The 20,773-nt window shown below is 38.8% G+C and overlaps 1 protein-coding gene across 1 annotated transcript in view; it reads right to left on the bottom strand.

Annotated features, from left to right (window-relative positions):
• Positions 1-313: 313 nt before the first annotated feature.
• Positions 314-20,773, bottom strand: part of raly (RALY heterogeneous nuclear ribonucleoprotein) — an 83,592-nt gene continuing 63,132 nt past the window's right edge. Inside the window, exons 4-9 of the mRNA XM_041034443.1 lie at positions 18,248-18,320; positions 16,237-16,284; positions 8,938-9,101; positions 3,067-3,186; positions 1,379-1,560; positions 314-372 (exon numbers count right to left, since the gene is read on the bottom strand). Coding sequence (XP_040890377.1) covers positions 328-372; positions 1,379-1,560; positions 3,067-3,186; positions 8,938-9,101; positions 16,237-16,284; positions 18,248-18,320 — 632 coding nt within the window. The 3' untranslated portion in view covers positions 314-327. The remainder of the gene's footprint in view (positions 373-1,378; positions 1,561-3,066; positions 3,187-8,937; positions 9,102-16,236; positions 16,285-18,247; positions 18,321-20,773) is intronic.

The raw sequence follows: 20,773 nt of genomic DNA, 5'->3' as shown, positions 1-20,773 counted from the left end.
ATACGTTACAGACACGATCAAGCTGCCCCAGATAATTTCAAACCTGTTTGATATAAATCTGGATTGAACATCACTGTGCAAGACAACGCAAGACAAATCTACCAGTAGGTGAAAATTTGTACAAGCAAACGGATCCTGGCTCTTAAGCAGAGATTTCTTTATCAGACATTAAACATTAAACTAAGCTCAAACTTTTCTCTACTGGCACATTTTTGAGAAGTTTCTGCAGGAACAAAACTGCAATGTGTCTTAAGCAGGATACAGTCGAGACGACATGTGTCCTCTTATATGAGATGCAACCCCAATCCATAGAAAAGCACTCACCTCTCATGGGTGAAGGGAGTCCATCTCTGATGACAGGCGACTGTTTTCCTGGACATAACAACAAAGAATAGACCTGAATCAGAGCACACACAAATGTGTACTAAAAGTATCCAAGCATTCAGCGAAACTGGCCTCACATTATGATTATGTCAAATTTTAGTACACATAATGGCACAAGGATCAGGCTGGAATTCAGAGTATTTTCATACAGGTTAAGAAAAAGAACACCCTGAAAGTTTTTGTATTGTTTACTGAAAATATTTGAAGGAATCAAACCAAGTTTATCTACCATCTGTAGTCAACTACTGAGGACTAAGAAGAGCAAAGCTCATCAAAACGCTTGAGTGCCACAGGCAACAGTCAGTGTGAAATAGAGCATCAGCTGCATGGGAGCATTAAGTTTTATGATGGGAAGTTATATAAACATGTAAGGACTAAGTTTAAAAAGCATTTTATTATGCAGAGCATCTCACAGAATCCATCAAGTTGACATTTTCCGGTGACTTTTTGACCTGCTCTGAACAACATGCTGCCTGTTATATAATCCTACCTACTACAGCAAATAAATCAGAAGATCATGACATGATGTGGTTCACTCCCTGTGCAGCTGCTGTGGAATTTAGGCTCCTGAGAAATCTCTTACGGAAAATACAATATCTTCCACCAGATAATGCTGGGAAATGAGGTGATCTGACAAATACACCGGGATCCATCCCTGGTGGAAATACCAGTGATTATTTTTAAATTGTTCTGATCTCTAGTTACACACACTGCCAGCACAACATTTATTAAAGTAGAAGCAACATTTCAGTCAGAACAAACGTGGTACATATGCTGCATCTTTAGGCCGAAGCTGTAGGCTGCAAAAGAACAGTCACAAATGGGGTCAGATCAAACATATTCAGTAATTAATCTCAATGTTGAGTCAAATCTAAAAAGCAAGGGAAATCTATGAGGATGAGGATAAAAAGGTGTGTGTGTGTGTGTGTGTGTGTGTGTGTTGCTCTCTCACACTCAGAGATACGAGATACAGGTGTATTACTATAATGCTCACCATGTGGTCGTGGGTGTCGTCCTGTATGTGCTCTCCCTCCTCTTCCTCTTCCTCTTCTTCTTCCTCCTCCTCCTCGGCTTCGCTGTTCTGTCTCTGCTCCTCTTCATCATCGAGCTCTGAGCTTGACCCCTCCCCTTCCTGCCACGCCTCCTCGTTTTTACACTCCTCTGCCTTCCTCAGCTCTGGACAGAAACACGCAGACAGAAACACAAAAAAAACCCACATAATATTACAAAAATGCAGAGAGTGTAAATTGACCTAGGCACGTCACAATGTGGGCATTGAAAACAGCTGGCAGAATTTAAGGAAAGGAGCTTTGTTGTTTCCTGTCCTATATCTCCTTCAGCAAAGAAAACATACACATCCTTCACTGATTGAAAAGAAAAGATTGATTTGAGCTATTGTTTAAGGCTTTAAATCTGATTTTAGAAATGTGTCTTGTGATCTGATTCATAACTAAAGGGAAAAACAAAAGTCCTGTCTGATTTCCTTTATTTGGTTACTGTTACCCCCATTCTCCAGCTGATCTGGTTCAATAGTGTCGCCAGTTGCCAACAACTTTCTCAAACTTGCTCAAATTGTGTACCAAGTCCACAACTATCACACCAGAGACCAGGGTTCACAACCAAAGTCCCATTTCTGATTAGGTTTAGGCAACAAACGCACTTTGGTTAAGGTTAGAGAAAGATCATGGTTTTGGTTAAAATAAAATAAGAGTGTGTCTGAAGTTGCTGTGAACTGTGTCTGTATTAAACCACACCAGGAGAAACTACTGAAAACTGGAAGAGAGAGAGAAAGTTAAAGCAGCGGATGCAGAGCAGGATGGTATCAGGCTACAACAGCTCCTCTGGTGCTCCTCAGTCCTCATAGTGTTGTTCGCGATGTTAGCCTGCAAAAAGCTGGAGGCATGAACTGGCTCCCAGAGATTCCCCACAACCAGCAAAACAACAAATCAACAAAGGAGCTGTGGGTATGACAAGTAAAAGCTTATTTGCTTTTCATAATGTGACAATAAAAGTAATTTCACTGGGGTAAAATTCATTTTATGAGACATTATTTAAATTGATCTTACTAGGCTATTTAATGGTTGAACAGAAAAAATATATTTGTAATTCTTTGATGTGTACTTTCAGTATGCCATTTTATATTGTCCTCAAAATTTTCTGTAAATAAAGCTCTATATTATATTATATATCTCTGAGCAATATTAGTAACTGTCTGTTAACCTGGTTTAATTTTAATGCTGTTGCCACTCCTTAACTATATCTGTCCTTAACCTCAGGACGCTCAAATAGGCAGATTTATTATGAACAGATACATCAGTAAATAACATTTCCGAAGGAAGCAAACAAATAAATCCTCCACACATTGATTCATCGTGCACTGGACTTGATTTATTATGGAAATAAAGACGTGGCCTCAGTCACTTTATATCAAAAAAGCCACTTATGTCTTCAGACAACAGCACAGGAAATAACATCACTGAGACAAGACATATTTTATGGTGTTTCCTGCTCATTTCTCTTGATGTGACAATTCTGTTTTTTCTCCAGGAGGCTGAAGAGCACACGTGGCTGCCAGAAAGTGTCTGATACGGAAGTGAGAATTTTTTAGTTGAAGCAAACTGTTGAAAAACTATAAGTGTTTCTCTTTAACTCTTTATATGTGTGTGTGCGTGTGTGTGTTACCTGTGGCGGCGATGTGTGTGTCTTCTGTGATCTGCTCCAGTCTGCCCAGCAAAGCTTCAATGTTGGCTTTAATCTGAGTCAACTCTGACTTGATCGCCTGAAGCTCTGTACTTTTCACTGCTGGTAGAGAGACACGGACAGAGAGAGACAGAGGGACACATACAGACAGAAAAACGGAAACATTTAGAAAAGTTCAGAATCTTATTATTATAATCCTTCTGGAACTTTCCTGAAAAAATATGGTACATTTTACTACATACTGGACAAAGGCTGAATCTTGAGGAGAGCGACAGGGTTTAGAAACACAGCACTGTTCAAATGATGCTCCAAGGTCACTAAAGGGTCTAATGTGAACAGTGAATTCATTTGCCACCATGACACCACAACCAGCAGCAGCCTGTCTGAACCTTTGTCAACCAACAGGAAGGATTCAGGCAGGTTCATCTTCTGGCCTGTTACACTGTGAAACCAACACCACAGGAAAGATGATGGAATATTTATACAGCTTTATACAAGTGAACAACACACATTGGGATCCATAAATTTTAGACAACGCTTTTTAATTTTTAATAATATAATAATAATTAATTAATGTAATTTAATATTAATGACATTATTAGTAATTTAATAGTAACCTATATGTTTATTTTTCTTCTGTTGATCACCAGATTAAATGGTGTAATGAAATCATTTTATGTGTGACACTGGCTGAATTTTTGTTTGTTTGTTCTGCAATAAAATAAACAATAAAAAATGTCAATACCCAACTTTACCCCAGTTCTGGGGTAAACAACAGAAAATGGCAGAGGGAGAGAGAAAGAGAAAAGGAAGGATTAAAGGACGACAGACAAAGTGATGAGTACATTAGTGGCAGCAGAAAACAACTGGAGCCATCAGCCATCAACACATCTGGTGGTTGTTTTTGTTTCACCACAACAAACTCACAATTACTACCATATTTCACCAACTGTGAGTGTGTGTATAATTGTTGCTCAATACATATTCAACACTCATCCCTTCCTCCTTCTCTTCTTCTGTCCTTCCTTTCATTTTTTCTTACTTTGCTTTTTTCCCGTTTCTTGTTTTCCATCCACTTTCTTATTTACATCTTTTCCTGTTGCTCTGCTGTTTCCTGCTTTTTTCTTCCCTTTACCCTAATTCCTTTGTTTCCTCCCTATCTTGTCCACTTTCCTTCTCTCTCTGTTGTTTCCTCTCTCCAACTACTTTCTTGTCTTATTCTTTCACCCTTATGCCTCTATTTGCATCTTATCCCATTTCTGTATTTCCTCCCTCTCCTCTTTTTGTTTTCTGTTGCTGTTCTCTCTCTGCTTTGTCTCATTTGCACATCTCTATTAGGTTTGTCAGTAGAAATGTTTTAATACAGAAAACCATCTGAGTTCAAACCAAACCAGCTGAGAAGCATCTCTCTCTTGTTTGGACAGTTATACAACTGCATCAACACACACAGGTCTGAACAGGGCCTGCACTTTGCAAGATTCCTTTGGAAATACTATTATTTCAGTTAAGATATAGGAGAACATTTAGAAAATGTTGGAAAAATCTTGGAATCAAAGGCTGATGTGAAATAGCTTTTGAATGAGAAACATGTGCATGTTAAATCAGCAGCCAAAGTGGCAAGTAGATTTTAAAGTTTACAGGCACTCCGAATTTGCAAATGGTTGGTTCTTGAAACAAAACTGCATCCCTCTCAATATATATCTTAGAGAAAAAAAAAATACATGACCTAATAAAGCTTTACAGCTTTGGACAGATGCAGGATTTTGAGGTTCTCATTTTATTATGTTAGCATGGAAGTAACTCAAACCGCATATATGGTTTGACTGGTGTAAAGGACTGATTTCTCATGGGTTGTGTAAATAGAGAAACACATCATCTGCTTATAGGTTAATTTGTTTTTCCAGTGTAGAATTGATTTCTTTACCCAATAAAGCAATAATTTCCAAAACATAAACCTCTGCTGGTCTTAATAATGTGGTTGGCATGGCCTTTTTTACATCAGGATATAATGATATACAGGGTGAGCCTTCATAGTCTGGATATATGCTATAAAGAGGTGCCTAACATTGACAAGAGGATCGCCTGGGAAGATCCTGGTCTTATCTGAATGGTTAAGAGATATCAGATGGTGGTTTAGTCTGTTGGCCAGCATTTCAAAGATTTTCAAAGACCTTTCAATCAAAATTTTGCATTATGTTGGGTCTAAAGCTCAGTCTGCTTCCTCCTTATGATTTCATAAAAGTCAGATGTTGTAGAACACTTGGGGTAAAACTTGATTCTTCCTGAAGTTAGAAACTATTCTGAGGGGAAGAGGAACAAAAGGCACAAGGGAAGGATTTAACTGTTGATGTATGACAACTTAAACTGTATACTCCATTTTACTGGACCTCCCTTGAATATTGGTCCACAGGGAGTCAGTGTAATAAGCCAGTCTGGGAGGCCTTACATTTGAGAGTCATAACTGTTCATAGAGATCAATATACTTGAAAACCGTCTGTGAACTGGTTCTTCAGGGATTTATTGAACTAACCTTGTCTGGGGAGTTTCTGTAACCTGATCTGGTGGAAGCCTCTCACAATTCAGAAGATAAATGCAATTATTTCATATTAACGGTTTGCTTCAATCAAGCCTCAGAACAACATGCAACATTAAATTACAATATTAAAGTGATGATGTTAATAAGTAATCCAAACTACCTGGTCCATATTGGAACACCAGCTTAGCCTCCTTCATTGTTTCTAGCTATAATCCACTGTTCTTTCCGAACTGAGATGAAGCCGCTGTCACTCACTTGACAGCGCAATTTGTCCATCACAAATGACTTTCAAGATCTCTCCTGTCTGCCTGTGCTCTTTGTGAAGCATACAGAAGATCTTGAAATATAATTGAGCAGATGAGGAACGAAGTACTGTAAATAATTTCTTACTTCTCAAAAGAGGTTTTGACACGATGAGGGGTGTGAATGGCCTGAATCCAACCTATTATGCTTTATGTCTTTCTAACACAAGGCTAAACCAATACGGTCTGTTCATACTTAAACTGAAGCAAATTTTATAAGCTAGGTCTAATTCGTTTTAGGCAACTGAAACTAAGGTCACAATAAAACTCCTTCCTAAACAGGTTTTGTGGTACTGTGACAAAGAAACTTTACCTCTGTCTTAGCTTCTGACAGAACACAGACGTTCTTCACAGAAATGAAGAGGTTGCTTGTTCCGGAGTAGACCGCCTCGCCCATGAAGAGGAAAAAAGGGAAACTGGATGAAAATAACTTTGAAAACCAGAGTTCCTGGTAAGTTTTGAGCCCAACTTGCTCAAAGGTACTTGGACTGACGAGTGAGAGGCAGTCTAGGGGTTTTTAAAAACATCAGTCATTCTGCTATAAGCTCACTTTCTCTATCACCAGCGCTGTCACTGCTTATTTAAAAAGAAGGAGCGCTTAAAACAATGCACCTGGAGACTGTCAGTCAGCAGGAGCACAAGCCCTTGAATCTGCCTGATAGCCCACTGGGTGTCTTTGACACTGAATCTCTGCCAGCCCCAGAGTTACTGATTTTCTGGAGCGGCTCTGGCTTCTGTCCTCAGAATAATCCCTGTAGAGGGGGCAGCAAGAGATGAGATGATATTTCTACAGGCTTCAACTGAAGACAAGTTCTTCTCTTTAAACTGATGTGATGTGGTTCTGTGGTAATGTTCTTTAAGTTCACATCACTTTTGATTCTCACCAAGACTTCTGAAATCCCAACTTAATCCAACACCTGTCAAAGCTAAAGTCAAAACATTCTCACTGTTTCATTTTCATCTGCATCCGATTTTCTTATTGGAAAGAAATGGCTCCATGGCAGTACTGTGATGGATGCTGACATGCTAGAGCTAGTCCTGTCAGTTTTGATTTTCATTAATTCTTAAAAAAAATCTTTGATATATTAATCTATGAAAATATAGAACATTATTGTAAAATTGCTATTTTCCTCTTTTATTTTGGGCATAAATGCCCTTTTTTTGGCAACACCCTGTTTAAAGGTGGTGTCCCAACTTTCAACAAGAGCAAATTTAAATTGAAAGGTATGGTATTGTCAGATTTTAAATGGTACATTAAACATGACACCAAGAAAACCAGGATTTTAGAAACGTGTAATGGTAATGTGAATAATGCATACACAGCCACCTACAGAACACATTTCACAGGTCTCCACACTGTACTAAGGAACCATGTCTACAGGAGAAAAATGATGTCAGACCCATCTCTGTAACTTCAGTGATAATGAGAAGCATGGAGACGCTCACAGTGAGCCAGCTGAAAGTGGATAAACTCCCTCAATTAGATTCTTATAAGTTTGCCTACACACTCGAGAGGTCAGACTGAACACAACCTTGTCCGTTACTCTTGCCCTCAGTGCCGCCGCCCCTCATAGGTGCATCAGCTCACCAATCCTGCTTGCCCTATACACCAATGAATGCACATGCAGCACTGCCCAGACATCTATGTTAAAGTTTTCTAATGCCATGGCAGTATATGTACTACATATTAAGTTACTATGTGTATTTTTTCAACAGGATCCTCAGCTGACAAAAAACTGCTTTCATGAAGACAGAGACTGGGCTTGGTTGATTCAAAACCAGGTGAAAAAAAAAAAATCAAATTCAGTAGCTCCAAACAAATTTCATAATGTTGACCTCAGGGTCTCTGGTTTAAGGACTGTCACTGCGAGCACAAATACATTGGCAAGGCTTGTGGTTGCACACTGAGCATTAGGAGGATTAAAGTATAAACTGTCAGCTCTTTATTATGAGCTTTTCAAAAAAAAAAAAAAGTGGTGAAGAAGAAGCCCCAGTGTGTGTTCTGTTTTGATATTGCTTTTCAAAACCGTATGAAATGCAAGTTTGATGAGTACACAGAAAGACACTCAAATCAGTGACATGAAAACTGCTTTGCGAGCAATGCACAGGGTGAATTTCAGTGAAACTCAGCAGAAATAAAAAAAACTGCTGTTTGGAAATAAAGGTTCAGGTCGAAGTCAAATGTGAAAGGAGCTGACGGGGCGTCAGCATCTCTCTTCACATCCACAATCTGAACATGATGTGAAATGAATGTTTAATGAGCAGAATGCAAAAATAAAGTGACAACAGTCGCCCTGCTGCTTGAACCTTCCACTGACATGTAAAACGCGAGACGTGAAAGATGGATGAAGAGGAGGTCTGCGTCAGAAGGATGAATTTAGTGAGTTAGAAATATGAAAGAAACAAAACATGAGAGAAAGAGTAGGGACATACAGAGGAAGGATGTTTGATGATTAGACTTCTACCAAGAAGATAATTCCACAGATATACAGCTCACGGTTTATTTAGTCTGTTAAAACCTTCGTGTTTGCTAAAACTTTAAAATACATTAACTTTATTTGAACTGCATTTACTGTAATTGTGACTTATACCACAACAATTACTGCTACTGCAGAAGTAAAACTACACTACACTACAGCTTTTATTTCCACTACTCCTACATTTCCACACTCCAGTTGTACAATGAACCCCCCAAATTTAAAAAGCTTTATTATTAGGTACACTTTGTTACATCAGTGTTTTTTCCAGTATTCTGTATTCGTATTTCTCCAGCATTATATATCTAGTGGGAAATAGATTAAAAAAAAAACTTTTACTGTGTAGCGAAAGGAACAGATATTGACTCACAAATGTTACTCAAAAGCAAAGATAATACATGAACCACAAACTGCTGATTTATAATAAATCTAACTATCAGAATGATCAGATTATCAGATTATCATCAGAGCAATGATAGATATAGAGAAATGTGAGAGATGCCCGGACAGGTACGTAGGTAGATAAATAGGAACTCACATCTCTGTTTGTTGCCATTGCTGGTGGGGAGGACAGAGGCGTTACGCGCCAGCAACTTGACTGGCAGGGATTTGACTCGTCGTACCAGAGGCACTGCCACCCGCGGACGTTTGACGGGCACTACCCGAGGGACTGGAGACACCCTGCCACGGTACTCAAATAACCTGAAGAGAAAGAAAGGAGGGCAGGGTGGAGGGAGGACAGAAAGGAGAGAGGGAAAGAAAGACAAAGGAGGAAACAGAAAAGAAAGGAGAAGATGATTGAAAAGGAGGAAAGTAAGGGGAGAGATTAAGAGAGGAGAAAAGAGGTCAGAAGAGGAGGAGGAGAAAGTATTTGGAAAAACATGAGAGACAGAGAGAGGAAAGAAGAAAAGCAGGAGAAATGAAGGCAGGAGATGAGTTGAGAAAGAGAAGGGAAAGAGGAGGGTTTAAAGGAAGGAGCTAAGAGTAAATTAAATTGAAAATCATCCTTTATTCACCAAACCAGAGGTCAAAGATATAAATTATGTTCAAATTATGTTCATACTAGTAATGTGCAACAGCAAATACATTTTGGAGGAAACGTTCTGTGATGGGGCCCTGCAGGAAACAAATGCCAAAATTGGCTCACTTGAGTAAAACGTTGGCACGGAACATAATCCAGGCAGCAATTAGACTATCCGCAAAACATATTTTGTAAAATAAATCAGCATTGCATAAACATGATTTCAAGGAGAAGGGGATAACAATAAAAAGTCTACATGCAAAATAAGAACATAAGATCATTAAACTTTCTGACCAGACACAAAAGCAAGAGCAACATGATAAAAAAACCTTCCATCTCCATGTGCGTTTCAAGCACGCGTTATGTGCTAATTCTTGCTGTAAGGTATTTATTGTAAAATAAATTAATGTACATTATATTGTTTTTTTTTCTGAATAATACAAAGCGTGCAAGAACAGACATCAGCCAAACTGGCAAGCCATTTCCAATTTCAGTTTTGGAAACTTCACGGATTGTGAATAAAAAAGATTTATGGGTTTATTATTTTGTTTTCAGAGCTTTTGCACCATCATCCAACATCTGATTTTACTTTTTGCCAGCTATGAGTTGCTCCTGTATTTCCTTGAGTATATTGTGTGTCCATTATTGATTTGTGTGAATGTGCCACATGGAACACATTTTGTTTATTGTTTAGTGGCAGGACACAACTAACGTGTTATTATCCTGCACTCCTGCATGTTTCTCCACATTCAAATACCACAAGGTTTTCAGGTCACAAGACAAGATGTGAAGCTGTTCACTCTCACTGCTGTTATGTTCGACTGAAGCATCTTGCACAGATGACGGTGGACAAAATTCAGAACATTGTTTCTCAACGTGTAGGTCACGCAAAAGGCCAAAAACATTTTAAGCCAAATACGAATTCCTTTTTCTGAAATAAAATCAGTCAGAACAGGGTGTACACCTCACATTATAATACAATCTAATAGAAACCTTTTGCAATACATGCTATCTTTGCAAAACACATAAAATAAATGAGCACTCATTGTGAAACTGCTGAGGCTTTCAACTTCTCAACTTCTCTGACCTATCCTGAGTATTGTGACGACAGGACACAGAAGCATGAATCTGGACATTGTTTTTTTCATGTACGCCAGGTGGCAGCTAAATTTCATTTGAACGGAAATTAAACCGGTTTATGTCAGATGACAGTTGCATAGGGCTGTACAGTATAGTACATGGAGAGTATTTATGACAGCCACTAGAACACTCTTTCACTTTAACATAACCAAATGTTATTTTTGGCCATTTGCTGAAGTGACTGATGCCTTTGGCCAAACTTCAAACAAGGCCAGCTCAAAGTTAGTTAATATGAATCCACCAAAAGAAAAGATGACTGAGTGTTCTTAGTCAGAAGATAAGAACATAAGAACGATAAAACCAAAACTGTTAAGACACTTAAAGAGTAAGTACAGGTTCAGATTTTACATCCCAGAAAAGTTGCTTTGGTGACAACTATTTTATCTTTTGTTGTGACAGTGTGAGGTTAACAGTAAAAATATGGTGTTCACATTACAAAGAAATCTACCAGGAATGTGTACTTGCATATTGGCCAATGCAGTCACTTGCTTGATGGTGTTGTACTGCAGCAAAAGTTGATCATGATTTAACTTTTTGAGGGTCAGCCCTACATTGTTTTGCCAAAATTAAAACCAGCAGTTTTAAATGTTGTGGATGATCAGCGTATGTTTAAATCAAAAACTTCCTTCACTCCCAGTTGGTAATTCAACTCGGGTCATGAGAGTTAATCATATTTTTTGGGGGGAGACCTACGTGGAACATGGTGATTTAATTCAACTGTTCTGACATCGCTGACCTCACTTTGGCTACTACATCAAGCTCAGTGAGATACAGTCCTCTGTCACCTGTGCTTTAACCTCTTGGGACAAGCAGTAACTTTTTTTGGTCCGTATTTGATATCCAGCCCAGACAAGGTACAAAATCTTCAGATTTACATCCTCCCAGAGTTTCATCAGATTGTTACAGATGCTCGTAAAACTGCGAAGTATTGGGTCTGATAATCACCATAGATCATTTGTGCAGATGGCAATGTTCTTTTCTCTCCTTCCTTAACATGCATCTCCCAGGGGATAAAAAGAAATGTTAAATCGTATTGTGTAATATGATGATTTAATTCCACCATTTGGACAAAACTGCTCTGCTGCTCAAAGCAAATAACCTGAGCAGACAAGGTCTTTAATCCCTAGATTCACTATAGAGATCATACATCAAGAGATAAACTTCAGTTTCTGCACAGATGATGTCAGGCCCGGCTGGTTTTGATGCATACAGTAAAAAATAAAGGAATGAACAGAAGTAAAAAAGAAACATGCAGGAGGGTTGACAGAAGTCAAAGGAAAAGAGGGGAAAGGAAGAAGACAACGAAGCAAGAACTAGGGAAGAAAAGAAAGAAAAATAAAACCTGACAGCTCTGTGGCTTTTAAGGAAACAGCAATACTACAAATGAACCTTATATGTCTGCTCACCGCAGCATTAGTCATATCATTTCATAAATGTACTGTACATATATGTACATATATTGGACATTTCTATGCTAAAAATGTGAGAGACGGTGTGCGACTGCCAGATCACAGTGACGAGTGTACATCAACTCTGAGGTCTGTGGCCCAGCTGGTCAGCATGTTTCAACATCTGTTAAAACAGATGTTCGTCCACTAAAGCTCAGCATGGTTTCTTTGACTCGAGTATAGGGGCCAGGTTGGAGGGGATGAATGGATGTATGGTGAGAGGTTAAGGAAGGCAGCGTGTGATCACAAGGTTACCAGCTTGAATCCTGTACTATATTGTTTCTTTCGCAGGGTGGTTGCGCTGACTCTGAGCGATCGGATGAAGAGACATCTCAGACATCTGGAAGGAGTGATGAGTAGCACCGCCACTCCTTTGTATTGAAAACAGTCAGTTAAGGTGGTTCAGACATCTGATTAGGATGCCCTTTGGATGCCTCCGCGTAGAGGTATTCCAAGCATGTAAAAGCTTGGGACGAGACCCCAGAGTAGGACCAGAACCCGCTGGAAGGATTGTATATTTGATCTGGCCTGGGACCTCCTCAGGGATCCCCCAGCAGAAGCTGACGGAAGTAGCTAGGGGTGCCTGGGCTACTTTACTCAGCCTGCTACCGCAACAGGTACAGAAAAAAAATTACTAAAACTACACAGTAAATTAATGCCTCATTTGTATGTGTACAGTTCAATGCACTCATTAAATTATTTATAAACTATTTCGTGTTACAGTATGTTGACTCCTTTCTCTTGTGCATTGACTATGTGGTTAAACTGCTGGCTCTCAGCTTTAATTTGAGGATGTTTACATCCAGAAAGGAGCAACAGAGTGGGGACTGTAGCTTTGATTGACTCTAGACACCCTTGTCTGCATACTTGTGTCCTTTTGGCCTGGGTCTATCTTTCTTGGTTTGGTCATGGCCCCATAGCATCAGTGGAGGGAACTCTATGTTACAGCATAAAATGATATTTAGACAACAACGTGTGTGCATGCTTATGGCAACAGTGTGTGTTTACTCTGTCTTATTTAAAATTTAAAATTTCCGCATGCACAAAGCCAGCTTGTAGTCTGTAGTCTGAAATCTTCTCCCATGGTTGAGATTTTTTACAAGTCCCAGAAGGATCCATGGGCAGAGTTACACAACTCATGCAGAAAAATGAACTGAATTCTTTTCCGCAGCGACATTGGCAGGAAATTGTCTTGCTGTTCCCTCTTTGCTCTCAATAATAAGAAGAGACAAAGTAACTGGAATGGTGATGTATAATTCAGAGAATTAACAGACACAACTGCTCTTCCTCTCTTCGGGAGATGGAGAAACCTTGATTACCCTTCTTCACTGCATTAGACTGTTTAATGTCAAAACAGACAAAGTTTGATGCGTTTTGACAGGAGTCAAAGGAGGCTTCGGGAGAGCTGTTTTTCTCCCACAAACATGATCATCTTTTGTGAAACACAAAACCTCTGCACCCCAAAAGTTTCAAAACCATTTTGCTGCATGTCTTTTCCCTATTCTCTTTCCCCACACTTCCTGTCTGCCTTCACTGTCCCTATAATGCCCCCCCCCCCAAAAAAAAAAAAAAAATTACACCGTATTACCCCAGATTATTATGTTTTTCTCAGGGTGAATACAAAGAGCCCATCCTTAGATTGGAGACAGACACTCGTTTGACATCTGGGATCATCTGATGCATCATCACAGACTCGTCTCAGCTGGCCATGTCTACTTTCTGTTCTGTTCACTTCATTTTTCAAAAGCAAAAAAAAATAGTTTGAGTGTATTTTTCTACATTTCTAAAGTAAAGACTCGCTTTCAAAGCCCTGAACTCTCATGAAAATCAGTTGAGACGTGACTGGGTCCAAAGATTTGCTTGAAGTAAGAGGAATGCCGGGACTACAGATGCGGCTTTGTCTTCTTACCCTCTTTCTTTTAACAGTGATGACTCTGATGATGACTTTCACCTGGTCTCGTCAGAGCAGTAATAGTTACCACACTGTGGCATGACTGCAGAGGTCAATTTAAATGAACTAAATTTGACCAGATGTTCCCCAGGTTGGTTTTATCAGGAGGCAGGTCCAGCAAGTATCCTGTGTCCTGTAAGAGGTGCTGAGTCGGTGACTGAGACCTGACTCTGGACCTGAGTCAGGCTGAGTCTAAAGTATATTCTAATTGTCTAATCAGGTCAGGGAGTGCCCTGGCTCCATTTTCAGGGATCGGCTCTAATCACATCATCCTCGTCGTCGTCATCGTCATCATCATCATCATCATCATCATCATCATCATCATCATCATCATCATCATCATCATCACAGTGAAAAACCATGTTTTTTGAGGCAGTTGGAGAGTGAACTGTGAAGTGTTTTCAAGTTCCGGCTGCTTGTTAATTGACATCCCTCCTTTTCTGTGTTGGGGCAACAGCATTTTGGTTTGGGCCTCACATTACTGGGACTGTTTTGGACCAGGTCTGACTCATCTCAGGTCTCTTTAGGATCGGGTCTCTGTTTTGAAAAACAGTTTATGCACCTTAGATTTGGGGGTGTTTTTATAGGTCCATTGTTGACCTTAGGATCTGGTGAGACAAGAATGAGACTAAAAAAAAAGAAAGATAAATCGGACTCAGTGCAGATAAAGGACCACATTTGCAAAATCTAAGAAATGCTCACAGTCACGCTCTACAAGTACAAATTTACAAAAAAAAACATTATATTGAGATATATTCTAAAAAATAAGGGAGACTTTAAAACAAAAGTATCTGTAAATGTCTCTGTTAGGATATTTAAAACACACCAAACAAAAACACAGATACACATGTACTTGAGGATCATCAGGAAGAAAAATCAGAAATGTACATTTTCTACTCCCTAAGCCTCACAACTACACATCTAACCGTGACCAGGCTTGTTGACCTGACCAGCATGTTTTCTTTTCAAAGTTGTTAAAATCATATTATTTCACGCTGTCTGTCAGTATAACACTGTATATATTGTGTATCATCCAGTTAAAGCTGTTTACAGGAACCTCAAGAAGGATTTTTTTTTAAATAACATTTATGTTGGTTTGAAAATGTTTGGCTGTGTGGCACACACACAGACACACATCTGCAAAGCTACAGCTAGTGCCCCAGCCACCTGACTTCAAACACTCCATAAACTCCACAGGCTTTCACAAAAGAACCATGCATCAATTTTCTTAATCTTCTTCTTCTTGCAGATGAAGTGAAACAGTCAGGGCTGATAGTAAAGCTGATAGATAGTCTCTAGCAGTTAATAGCCAGTTCTCCTCTCTCGTAGTTAATACACTCTCTTCAAATAGTTTAACACTCATACATGCAGCACTCACTACATAAAATTAAACAAACACTGTCATTAAATTTTAAATACATTTTAAATTTAATAAGATTTAAATATTTGAGCTATTGCTGGGTTTATTTTGTGTTTGTGTTGTTATCTTGGGATCAAATATTTTTTAACAGTACAAACAGTCCTCAAAAGTCAAACAGTTTTTGCCAAATTGGCAACTTTGGGGCACACAGCAGAATTTCTGCCCAACAATTTACACACTTTATTTAGATAATTAATACCAAGATAGTTGGATTTGGATCTTAAATAGTTTTATTTTGTGTCTTATTTGATTTTATCCAATTCTTTATACCAGTGCCTCTAAAACTATTTCCAACATGATCTGTTTAAAGTTACTGTTGTGCCAATGGAAAATGTTGAACCTAACCAGAAAAAAACAAAACAAAACAAAACAAAACAAAACAAAACAAAACAAAACAAAACAAACACACATAAGGCTCAGCTGCTACACTGACAGTGAGCCCAAACCTTCATTATATTTTGGATTCACCTGGTCTTTTATTCTTTGTCAAAAATCTGTCCATCTTGCAGTTTACCTGTCATGTTGCTGTCTGGCAAAATCTTGTTAACTTGAACTCTAGCATCTGAGGAATCAGGTTTAGTTTTTGTTATAGATGCGCTCATAATTTTTCTCCTGGCTTTTTCTTTGTTTCCACCTTCAGCAGTCCAATAAAGTGCTTTAAACACTATATTTGTTTCATAGTTTTTGCTTGATAGAGACATGTTTAACTCATATTGGGCCTCCAAACAACATTCTGTCTCGGGTCTCTGAGCAGTTAACATGATTAACCTTCTGCTGATGGCTGGAAACAGCACAGCCAAGACTCCAAGCATTCAAAACTTGGCTGGAAGAACCCAAAGTACCATCCTTCCTCTTACCTGTCATAGAAGTCTTCTCTGTAGTAATCATAGTCAAACTCATAGCCACTGGGGGAAAAAAGCACAATAGAACATAGTGACTGTAGAAAACAAATGTGATACAATGCATTTCCCAACACGGGCATGAAACCACATTTAAAACAACACATGGGAACAAAAGCTTTGTGGGGTTTCCATGCAGTTTATAGTTGCATAGAAATGAAAATAAATAAATAAATAAATAAAAATACATAAAAGAGTCAATACTTACAAACTGTGTGGGACAAAACAAAGAAACCACAACATACTTCATCTCAGCCCAAGAGACAGAATAAGAGAAAATAAAATCACATAGACGACAGAGAACCTGAAAAAAGAAACTGAATTCTCCAGAATGATGTATAGCATGTTTAATCTTCACTGACACGTGCACATATGTCCTGGATTCACAGTTACTGAGTAATTTAATGCAAATAACAGTATAGCTTTGGTCTCATAATATGGGGGGACACAATGAAGTCAGAAGTTCTTCAACCAAAAAATAAAAATATAACTTAACTTAACTGCATTAATCACATTTCTGATACTAAAATTGAGTTTAAAAAAATGACTGTGGAATGTGTAAGTGGTCGCTCGTAGAGACAAATCCAACCAACTCTGCAGCTTTGCAGATTTTAAGATGTTTGCGCTTCACAATTTTGGTTTTACAGCCTGCAAATTTACTGCTTTGGTTCAGCTGCATTACTGTCATCAAGCCTATTTTCAGCAACAGCAGGAAACCGTTTATGGGGACAAAGCTCTGCTAAACGCACTGTTAGATGCAAAGTTAGCCACTGGAATATCTTGCACCTAAATAGCAAGATATTTTCTCTCTAGCTCTCACAGCTAAAAGGAGAATGAACATTGGAAAAAAATGTAGCTCTGTGTCTGCTGGATGTATAAATAAGCAACAGCGTGCTAACATGTTAGCAATAACAACAACATAAACCAGGGATGTGGAGGCTGTCAGCCTTATTTCATGTTCATTTCCTCTTTTCTCGATGAACATGTTAAAGGTGTTTTATATTCATTATTTCTAATATTTGGTCCACCACTATATGGAAGAGCAACTTACTGTAGTTATTACAAGAGAGTAGAAAACTTGTTTCTTCCTTTTGCTGTGACAGAAGTATTGATTTGTAAATCATTTTCGGGCCCAATGCTGTTACTTGTTATGTTTTAAAGATGTGAAGTATGCATTTTGTTTTTTTTATATTTTTAAACAAAACTCATAAATAAAAACTGAGTTTTCACCATAAAATGACCTTTTCCGGCCATGAAAGGTTTCTGAAACTTTACTGATTAAGTTGCAGGACACAAAATTATTCAAAATATATTCACAAAATATTCACAAAAACACAAAATATATTCATTAGCTATTTAAGGTAGTAGGACTCACCATAACTTTTTCAATATAAGGAAAACTATATAACTTGATAACTATCTTGAAAATAATTAATTCATTAAAACAAATTACTAATGTGTTTCAGGCAACAACAAAAAAAGCACCTAAAAGACAGTGCAATGCATTATATGGTTTTCTATTGGAAAGAAAAATCAGAAATGTTCTTTTCTACAAGAACAACACAAAAGTTACAGCAGCCTTTGATGAACGAGGACTGAGATTTTAAAAATAGAAGCCTAAGACTTCTCCAGGGTGCTGCTGTTCATAAAACATCTACAGGTCTCAGCCTCCACCTCCATCAGGGTGTCGTTATCCAGTGTGGGTGGTTTTAAAGCCTTGGCCCTACTCAATTAAAACAGTTTAGATCTAAGTCCCACATGAGTGTCTGCATTTGTTTTTGTAGTCAACAGTTTTATGGTTATAATATTCTCTTGCTGGTCTTCGAATGTGCATCCAGGCCTTTAAAAGAACCTCTGTGTGTTTTAGCAAATTCCCAAAACGCTCCAAGATCTGCTTAGATATATGGGTGACAGACTGAGAGACACTCTGATCAATCAGCCAAATCAATCCAGTGTAGGCAGTGTGTACCTGTAGAGAGAAGCTGCTGATCGCTTCAGGCCTTTCAGTCTGTTTGGCTTCGGTTCTCCTGCCATGTTGATGTCTGAGAAAACAGCAGAGGAAGAAAGTGGAGGGTTTGAATTTTGACTTCCTTTGAAGAAATTTAATGCCCAATACAAGAGATTCGTATAATGATATCTGAGGAATCTTTAGTACAGTCAGACCCCAAAACACATGTTGAAATGTCTGGATAAGAGAAACAAAAGGCTCAGAGAAAAACGCGAGGGTACAAGATAACTGGAGAGGAGACATATCATAGATTACTGTAGAGAAACCGCCATATATTTCAAAAGCTGGTTGATGTTTTATCTTACAGTCTCCACTAGAGGAAGCTGTTGAGCCATTTTCCAACACCTTCCCTACACTGTCTGCCCACAGTGGCTGTTAGTGCAGTCAGCTGTTCAATCAGTCAGCTCCCAGTGGCAGTCCTGGCATCATGTCATCTCACCATGCATAATTAATCAGAAGGAAAGTAAGAAATCTGATTTCCCGCTGTACTGTTTGTGGCTTTCCTCCCTTATTTGCAGAGCTGAAACACGTATTCAAATCACTTACATCCAAGTTGTAGAACCATACTCAAGGGGAACAGCACATTAAAAGTAAATGTCCTGCATTAGTTAGGAGGCTGTGGTGGTAATTAAAACGGGTTAGGCCGGGATAAATCCTGGTTCATGCTGATGTGGGTCAAATCTAATGTGAGATGTGAAAAATATCTTTAAACTAAAATTTTACTATGGGAATTTAAAAAAAGGTGAATAATTATGATGTGTAAACTTAATCGCAGCAGTTGAGGAGCAACGAGAAATATAAATGTCTAAGAAGCAAAGGGTCAGGCCAAATTTTAAAAAGTGTGTTTCTGTCATGTGTGTCACTTTGTGGCAAGTAAAATTTTCTGCTTTACTTTTTTGTGAGTAATTATTATTTTTGTTGTTTTAGTTTTTAGTTGTTTTTATTTCAACAAGTTGTTTGTGTCTTTATTTACAGACTAAAATAAAATTCAATTTCATTTTTATTTTGCTTTTATTCTGCTGTGATAAGTTTAAACCAGTAACATGCTCAACAAAAATTGCACTATTTTGTTAACACCGAGAAAAAAAATGTGTCATGCAAACTTCAGACGCATAAAAGCATGTTTCTACTTTGCAGTCTTAAATTCAACAGTCTGTTAGGAATCATCTGTGACCCCCGCCCCCACCCCCAGGATGAGTGGGTGGTTAATGGTTGCTCTGTTCTCACACAAGGAAACGACCATGAATCATCCATCCATCCATTATTAATCCATCCATTTTCTAAATCCCTTATCCTGTTCATGGTCTCTAGGGCCTGAAGTCTATCCCAGCATGCACTGGATAAGAGGCAGGGAACACACTGGGCACACTGGGCAGCTTTGGATTGTGGGAGGAAACCAGAGCACCAGCAGGACACCAACAGACATGGAAGAAAATTCAAACTCCACACAGAAACGGCCGAGACTGTTGGAAGAACTGAACCCAGGACTGAGGAGGAGGCGTGAAGACTGAGAGCAACCTGAGAACTTCCAAGAGAAAACTTTGCCCCTGTGGTTCTGCATTAACTTCATTCTGTACCTCATTCTGCAAACTGACCAACAACTGTTTAGAGGTAAAAAACTGAAATGTTTCTCTCTGAATGCGCTAAATTCATCATATCGATCTGTAGTCAAGAAATCAAGTTCAGTCTTTTTAAACTGTGGCAGCTTTAAATTTCCTTGAGATAAAACAGTTTTCATCTCTCCGAGTCATTTTCCAAAAACATCGTTTACTGTTCAAATTCGAGGTCAAAGGAACTCTGTAGTGTTTGAAAGTCCTCAAAACATACAGCATGATAATGGAACTTCATGTCTTTGAACAGTGTTGGACTCTGAAGAGAAGCAGGTGAAGGAGTGAGGATAATAAAAGGATGGATGGAAGGATGAGGACAGAAAATGAGTTTTCAGTTTTCAGCAGCCAGAAGCTGAAGATTCAAGCCCGTTAACTTCACCGTGAAGGGGAGAGAGAGAGAGAGCGTGTGTGTGTGTGTGTGTATGTGTGTGTGTGTATGTGTGTGTGTGTGTGTGTCTTTGAAGCAGTGATCCAGAACTTTGACCACAGCCAGGTGTGGAAATGGCAGCAGTCCAGCGGTCTGCAAGGACGCACATGCACACTCAGGGTCCACCTGCTGCTCCATATGCCTCAATGACTTTATCTCCTGCAGGGTCTTGTTATTCAAAGGGGATGTCCCTGAACGCAACACAAGCACAAACACACTTTACTGACTCTTTCAGTGTCTCTCCGAGCAGCAGGTCATTTCAGTCTGTCCAAAAACACTTCACTCTGCTTCACTCTGCTTTTCTGCTGATCGAGAAAGTGGAAACGATTCGCTCTTGTTAGAGGTTTTCTGAGCAGTTTGTGAATCAGTTGTCCCCTCAGAGCTCTCAGGTCATGTCACTAACTTTATGTTTTCACATTTCAGACTGTTTGTATCATGATGAAGTCACAG

The sequence above is a fragment of the Toxotes jaculatrix genome, chromosome 3 (genome assembly GCF_017976425.1).
Source record: "Toxotes jaculatrix isolate fToxJac2 chromosome 3, fToxJac2.pri, whole genome shotgun sequence".
In the NCBI taxonomy this organism is placed as follows: Eukaryota; Metazoa; Chordata; class Actinopteri; family Toxotidae; genus Toxotes; species Toxotes jaculatrix.
Note: the sequence above shows the minus strand (reverse complement) of the source record. Positions and strands in the feature narration are given on the sequence as shown.